The sequence below is a fragment of the Limulus polyphemus genome, unplaced genomic scaffold (genome assembly GCF_000517525.1).
Source record: "Limulus polyphemus unplaced genomic scaffold, Limulus_polyphemus-2.1.2 Scaffold13423, whole genome shotgun sequence".
Classification (NCBI taxonomy): domain Eukaryota; kingdom Metazoa; phylum Arthropoda; class Merostomata; order Xiphosura; family Limulidae; genus Limulus; species Limulus polyphemus.
In genome coordinates, this window is record NW_013679033.1 from 1 (window position 1) to 7993 (window position 7993).

The window sequence follows — 7993 nt, forward strand, 5'->3', positions numbered from 1 at the left end:
TTCTATAGGTATTTGAAGAACTTTTGCTACAAGTTCTTCAAATACCTATAGAATGACAGGTTTCTTTTTGGTGAGTGTAAAACACGTGAATACACCAGTTTGATTTTTAATACCTCACTAGTATGAAGGCTTGGTTTGGTTTGATATTTCATTAGTGGTAGTGTCCAGGGTCATTTATGAGGAGTAGAATTCTCCAAAACTAGTCTGGCTCACAGACACCCCCAATGAAAGAATAGACCATTCCAAGCTTTAACTTGTTGTTAAACAAATGTTTAAATAACTCTACTTATTTAATTATAATGTGTACACTTTGTTTGAAATGTAGTGATGTAACATAACATGTACACTTTGTTTGAAATGTAGTGGTGTTACATAACATGTACACTTTGTTTGAAATGTAGTGGTGCAACACTAAAATTAAAACACCAAATCCTTAATTAATCAACTGTTTTACAAATGGGTAGAATCTTATCTTTTCAGTCAATATGTGGCTTATTAACACACTTCTATTAACAGCTTTATAATCAAAGTAATATTGTGTTAAATAAATAATTTCATTATTAAGAAACAAAATGTAAGCTATCTCTATAAATCAGAACCTGAATAATTTAAAAACATAAATATTAATGAAGAAAATCCTGCACAACAAACTTCCAACAAATAATTAGCATTAAATCAGTATGCCAGAAAACTAAAATACATACTGATCAGAATGCAACGAATCATTAATAGGGAAACCTTGTTGTTAACAATATTCATGCACATAATCCTAATAATATATCACAAGATTTAGCAAACTTCGAAGGTTACTCCTAAAATAAAACAAAAAGTCAACAAAGGTAAAAATTCTTCACGGGTAATTATAATTTAAAAATTATTTTTATCTCCTATGCAAATACTTGAACAGAACACATACAGCATGTGATTAAATAGTACTTCAGTGATGAACTCCAGTCAGCTGTCTGCTCTGTTTTACTGATGGCATCAGTTAACCTAGTATCCATTTTAACAGTTTGTTTGTTTGTTTTGAATTTTGCGCAAAGCTACACAAGGGCTATCTGCACTAGCCATCCTTAATTTAGCAGTGTAAGACTAGAGGGAAGGCAGCTAGTCATCACCACCCACTGCCAACTCTTGGGCTACTCTTTTACCAATGAATAATGGGATTGACCATCACATTATAATGCCCCCACAGCTGAAAGAGTGAGCATGTTTGGTGTGACAGGAACCAAACCCGCAACCCTCAGATTGCGAGTCGAGTGCCCTAACCACCTGGCCATGCCGGGCGCCCATTTTAACAGATTTATATGATTACAAAACACCTCCATGTTTATTGGTGTTAAATTTAAAGTTGTTACAACATGAAACTTGCTGTTACAACTTCACACACATATCATTGAAATCTATCCAGTTGTCTCCTGTGTTTCCTTGAAATTCTCTTTTTAATATGAAAAGACCTGAAAGCCTATAGATTCTTCATACCTTGGCAACAAAATAAATCCCAAGAAGAAACTAAGCAAAGACCCAGAATTTCACACCCTTAAACTATTAAACTTACAGATTCAAAAATGCAATATATTTAAGTGTGACACAAAACAACATTGAACAATAATTTAATTTTTTTAAATTTATTCTGCAGTCTATTTAATTTTTGAAACATAAATTTCATGTGATTTTACAGTTTCAATTAAAACACTGGTAGTAAAAAAAACTATAAACATCTAATCCACTTTTGTAAAGCAATTAAAAGCGAACTTACTGATATATCCGTTAGAATACGGTAATCTTGAAGTTCATAAGAATTCTTGGGGTCAGGTTGAGACATCAAACCTACTGCTACCCCTGCAGCCTGGCTAGATAAAGGAACACCAGAATCCATTAGAGCAAGACTTCCTCCACAAACAGTGGCCATTGAAGAAGAACCTTACAAAAAGGAATAAAACAGCACACTTAAAGGCATACTAAACTAATCGCATACACACTGGGCCAGAGTCAGTTAGCAGATTACTGAAATATAAATGAGATGACAAGTTAAAAATGACAGCAAGAAAATGATTTAACAATATCCAAATAGTTTACATAATTTCAACTCACCATTAGACTCCAAAACTTCAGACGTCAGACGTATTGTGAAAGGAAAGTCACTTGGAATAAGAGGTCTTAACGCCTTCTCAGCTAGAGCACCATGTCCAATCTCTCTTCTTCCAACTGGCCCTGAACGTCCCGTTTCATTTGTTGCATATGGTGGAAACTAATATATATATATATATATATATATATGAGTTTATGGTGAAAGCTAATATATATTTATATATATATAGTCTTTATCATGGAAACTAGCATATAAAGATAAATAGACTTTACGATTCAAACTAGTAGATATAAATATAAAGACTTTATAGTTGAAACTAGTATATACAGATAGACTTTATGGTGTAAATTAATACATATACATATATAGACTTTATGGTGTAAACTAGTATATATATACATACACAGACTTTATGGTGTAAATTAGTACATATACATATATAGACTTTATGGTGTAAACTAGTATATATATATACTTATATACGGACTTTATGTTGTAAACTAATATATTATATATATATATAGATGTATATAGACTTTATGGTGTAAACTAGTATATATATACATATATAGACTTTATGGTATAAACTAGTATATACACATATGTTGTCTACTGTAGAAACTGGTATAAATACATATATATAGTCTTTATTGTAGAAACCAGTATATGTAAACATAAATACAGGTCTTTTGTACACAGAAAATAAGGTTTTTTTACTATAGATTTGTCCTTGAATATATATAGACTACGAGTGTTCACAAGTGCAGGGTGATTTTCATGACAAGATTAAAAATACTTTTTTCAGTGTACAGTTTTTAAATTTCATTTGGATAACCTCTGAAGACCTCCTAAATCGACAACAAATATTTTTTGTAAGTAAAATTTCTTGATTTCTTATTTTCTCTAACCTAACACCAAATAGACTCAGTTAATTTGACAAACTTTGTAACCACAACAAAAAATAAGGAATAAATCTAAATTAACATTTTCTTTCTAAAATGACTGGATTGTAAAAAAAAACTACATTCTCCATTTGTTTCAGCTTAATTTACTTGTTTTATCGCCCTTTGAACCTTGTTTAATTCATAATTCCACGAAACAAGCCGTAAATCACTCAGTAAACACATAGCTCAAATTAATGCCTTAGCTATTTGCAAGCATACCTTGTGAAAAAATTGTATTTTATTTTCATTACCTAACCTAATACGTTGGTAAGTTTTACATTTTAGTTACTTTTATAATAATAAATAAAAAATATGTAGGAAATAAGAAATTTAGTACTTATGTTGTTTTTTTTGTTGTTGGTTGCTGATAAAACTTATTTTGTAATGATGGTATTAGCCAATTAAATAATTTTTATTCATTTCAATTATGCACTTAAGAACACAAAATAATAACATGCACAAAGCAAACACCTTTTTACAATTTAACTAGCTTTCCAACTAAGGCATAAGTGCCTTAAAATAATTCTGAACTCAGTGATAATAACGTTTAGTCTGTAACCATAATAACTAAAAATCTCTACTGAGAACAATGTAGCATTATACACTATTTGACAAGTGGATCTGACATTCTAGTTTATATCTCCATGAATGTAGCAGATTGATTGATATAAAAATTAGTCTACTTCTCTGTAATATCTACACTATAATAAGTAATTTAAGTTAAACTTAAAACATCAAAAGGGTGATGATAAAAACAGAGGACTGGTAAGTCAGAATAAACAGATGTTAAGACACACAAACAAAGGAAGCTCGTGAATTTATTTAAGTATTTTCTTTTTACATTAATAAATTAAAACTTATATAATACTAAAACTTGATTTATTAGCAACATTGTGATAAACATTGTTTATTCATATACATTGATAACAAAATGATTTATTAAATTTTGAATGTGCATTTTGACATACACCATTAGCATGAGGGTTACTTTGAAGTAGATTTTAATTCATGAATGTCTTAGTAATTTTGAAATTTACACTGAAAATGGTGTAGGCAAAGCTTGAAAGTTTCTAATAGAAATCTGCGTGCAACTCTTTGACTGTCAGATTAATACTGGTCATACGAATGCTATACACAGATGTGTGTTTATTTACAGACTTGAATTTTATAAATTGCTGCATGAGTTGGATATTACTTTCATACAGGTGAATAATCATTTATTCATCAGTTCTAAATTTTACGAGAAATTCATGTTTTCTAGGACTAATTGTTATGGATCGATACCAGATCCATTATAAAGCAGGGTTATCAAATTTAATATTGTTATTAACTGGTAGGAGAAACAATACAAGCTACAGACTTACTTCATAATGAAGCATAAAGTTTTTCTCCTTCAGTCCCCTGCAAAAATAAACACCGAAAAAATCTGTTTTAGTCTAATGTTAAAAATACTTTAAATAAATGCTGTACACTTGTACGGTTGTCAAAACAGTCTCACTATTTTAAAGATATTTTATCAACCTGTCATACTGTAAAGAAAACAAAGTTATCCTATTACAGTTGAAGCAAAAATTTCAGTGTAAAATATTAAATTTGCCTTTGTTTGTTTGTTGTGAATTTCATACAAAGCTACACGAGGGCTATCTGCACACTGAAATTTTTGCTTCAACTGTAATAGGATAACTTTGTAAAATATTAAATTTGCCTTTGTTTGTTTGTTGTGAATTTCGTACAAAGCTACACGAGGGCTATCTGCACTAGCCGTCCCTAATTTAGCAATGTAAGACTAGAGGGAAGGCAGCTAGTCATCAACACCCACTGCTAACTCTTGGGCTACTCCTTTTACCAACGAATAGTGGAATTGACCGTCACATTATAACACCCCCACAGCTGAAATGGTGAGCATGTTTGGTGTGATGGGGATTCAAACCCGCAATCCGCAGATTGCGAGTCAAGCTCCTTAACCACCTGGCCATGATGGGCCAAGTTTGCCTTTAACACAGTTTATACTCCACAAGATATTCAATGTTACAAGGAACACATACCCTGCTAATAATTTTCACATAAATACTTCAGTAGCAATCTGGCATGATTTTCAAGTCTCTCTCCCTCTGACTTAATAAATACTACTTTGTAAAACTAATAGTAAACTTGAAACAATTACTTATCTCTGCTCCAAACATACAAAAATAAACCAAAACATGTCTGCTTTCAACTCATGTGATACTCTGTAATTATCTGTTGATTACTTGTTAAAACTAATCTGGTAAAAACTTTATCAATATTACTGTTGAAGTATATTTTCTATGGATTCCAGTGATAGTGAACATTATAGTTTTTTTAGTAAGGTAATCATCATATTTTACTTTAAAACCATACAAAGGCTACTTTTCTAAGGTAACAGACAAAACCAAACACTTTCCAAAAACAATACATACAAAGTCAATACCTAATGTGTTTTTGTTTTTGCTTTCCTTTTACAATTCTTTATGTAATTTAGAAAGAGGTTAAATGTAGCCACACACACAATTCATTCTCAAACAGTCAGTGCTCCAAACATCAATGAAGCTTTGTGCTTCTGTTTGCATCTGAAATATATAATTTTTGGAGTGGATTTCATTGTTTTTTTTGAAAAATACAGAGTTAACTGAATACTAGGCACATTTGAAGGAATTGATTAATTTGGACAGAGTCTAAAGTCTGCTGAATTGTCTTTTCTCTTGGGTCAATTATTACAGGTTTTTTCCTAGTGGCAGACAATATTCCTTTCAACTGCCATATCTTTGAACAGTTGATCAAAGAACCAACCTTTGATGCTAGATAGATGCCAACATGTTGAAAGTTAGACAGATTCGTGCTCTAACCATGAGACGATGAAGTCTCTAAGATTAGTCGACACATCACATCCATCAGTCTGTTTTGTACATACAAATAAATATGATATTTTACAAATGTGGTGGTGGAGGGGTGGTCATAATGAACTAACTAATCAGTGTATATGTGAGAACACAAATAAGGTTTTAGTATAATAATGCTTCTAAACTTACCCAGTTATTACAGATATAGGATCAGCCCGAAACACCGAGTCTAGGGAGTCAAAGGCTACATTACATAACACCTACATAAAATAGAAATATTAACTTACATGAGCATGTCTTTAGGTAATATAGGCTAGCTACTAACAGTACTTTATTAATCCTTACAGCAGACTTTTTGAGAACTGTACACTACAAACACTTGCAACAAACTAAATATTCTAAAAAATTAAAGGTTTTACATTGTACACAAATGGAATACATAACAGAAACACATCAACAAATAAGAAAATCAAAACTAATACTAAATTAGAATAATGTTTCTCCGATGCATTCATATAATCTGTCAAGAAACTAAAGTCTGACTATACTAAAACATTTAATAATTCAAAGTTCCAGTACACTGACCTGAGTCTGAACATACTTAAACATATAACACCTCAGAGATCCAGTACACTAAGCTGAGTCTGACTACACTGAAACATATAATACTTCAGAGATCCAGTACACTAACCCGAGTCTGACCATAATAAAGATATAATCCGTCAGATATCCAGTACACTGAATTAAGTCTGACTATACTGAAACATATAATATCTCAGAGATCCAGTACACTAACCCGAATCTGGCTATACTGAAACATATAATATCTCAGAGATCCAGTACACTAGCCTGAGTCTGACTATACTGAAACATATAATATCTCAGAGATCCAGTACACTAGCCTGAGTCTGACTATACTGAAACATATAATCCGTCAGAGATCCAGTACACTAACCCGAATCTGGCTATACTGAAACATATAATATCTCAGAGATCCAGTACACTAGCCTGAGTCTGACTATACTGAAACATATAATACCTCAGAGATCCAGTACACTAACCCGAATCTGGCTATACTGAAACATATAATACCTCAGAGATCCAGTACACTAACCCGAGTCTGACCATAATCAAGGTATAATCCGTCAGATATCCAGTACACTGAATTAAGTCTGACTATACTGAAACATATAATACCTCAGAGATCCAGTACACTAACCTGAGTCTGACTATACTGAAACATATAATACCTCAGAGATCCAGTACACTAACCTGAGTCTGACTATACTGAAACATATAATACCTCAGAGATCCAGTACACTAACCTGAGTCTGACTATACTGAAACATATAATATCTCAGAGATCCAGTACACTAACCCAAGTCTGGCTATACTGAAACATATAATATCTCAGAGATCCAGTACACTAACCTGAGTCTGATACTGAAACATATAATACCTCACAGATCCAGTACACTGACCTGAGTCTGACCACGTTGAAATAGAGCTGAACCATGCAGTGGTTTAAACAAATCCACTTCACAGTTAATGTCTCTTAATTCTGTTAGTTTTCTTCCATCACACCTATGGGGGAAAAGCTTAGTTTTTATTCCTTTCTTAGTTTCATATTTTAATTATAAAGTTATTAACATAAAATAACATTGCATCATTACTCCTCTAACTTTATAATATTTTCTGTTGCACAGATTCAAACCTGCCTCATTAGCTCAGAAATCCAGAGCTTTACCACAGGGTCTACAACAGGTGCACCCTGTCTCACCAGCTACAAAATCCAGAGCTACAGGGGCAACCCATACCCAAGTAATGCAGAGTTAAAACATATCAAGAAAGATACATTACTGAATTTTACATATGCTGTAAATTTCTTTAGAATTAAATATGAAGAAAAGAGAAATAAATAAATTTCAACTTCAACTATTTTTCCTCATATATTTGATGTGAAGCTTAAAATATCAAAATATCAATTATATATACACATACACACATTTATTAATCATATATATATATATACACATTTATTAATTACATACACACATTTATTAATTACATACACATATTTATTAATTATATATACACAC

General features: G+C 31.7%; 1 protein-coding gene across 1 annotated transcript; it reads right to left on the reverse strand.

Moving 5' to 3' along the window:
• Positions 1–1759: 1759 nt before the first annotated feature.
• On the reverse strand, positions 1760–7478 carry LOC106477214 (polyribonucleotide nucleotidyltransferase 1, mitochondrial-like; the record flags this gene model as incomplete). Its single annotated transcript, XM_013937805.1, has 5 exons — positions 1760–1923; positions 2095–2251; positions 4401–4437; positions 6084–6154; positions 7376–7478. Coding segments are annotated over 5 exons (532 nt in total), but the record flags the coding sequence as incomplete, so codon positions are not given.
• Positions 7479–7993: the final 515 nt, after the last annotated feature.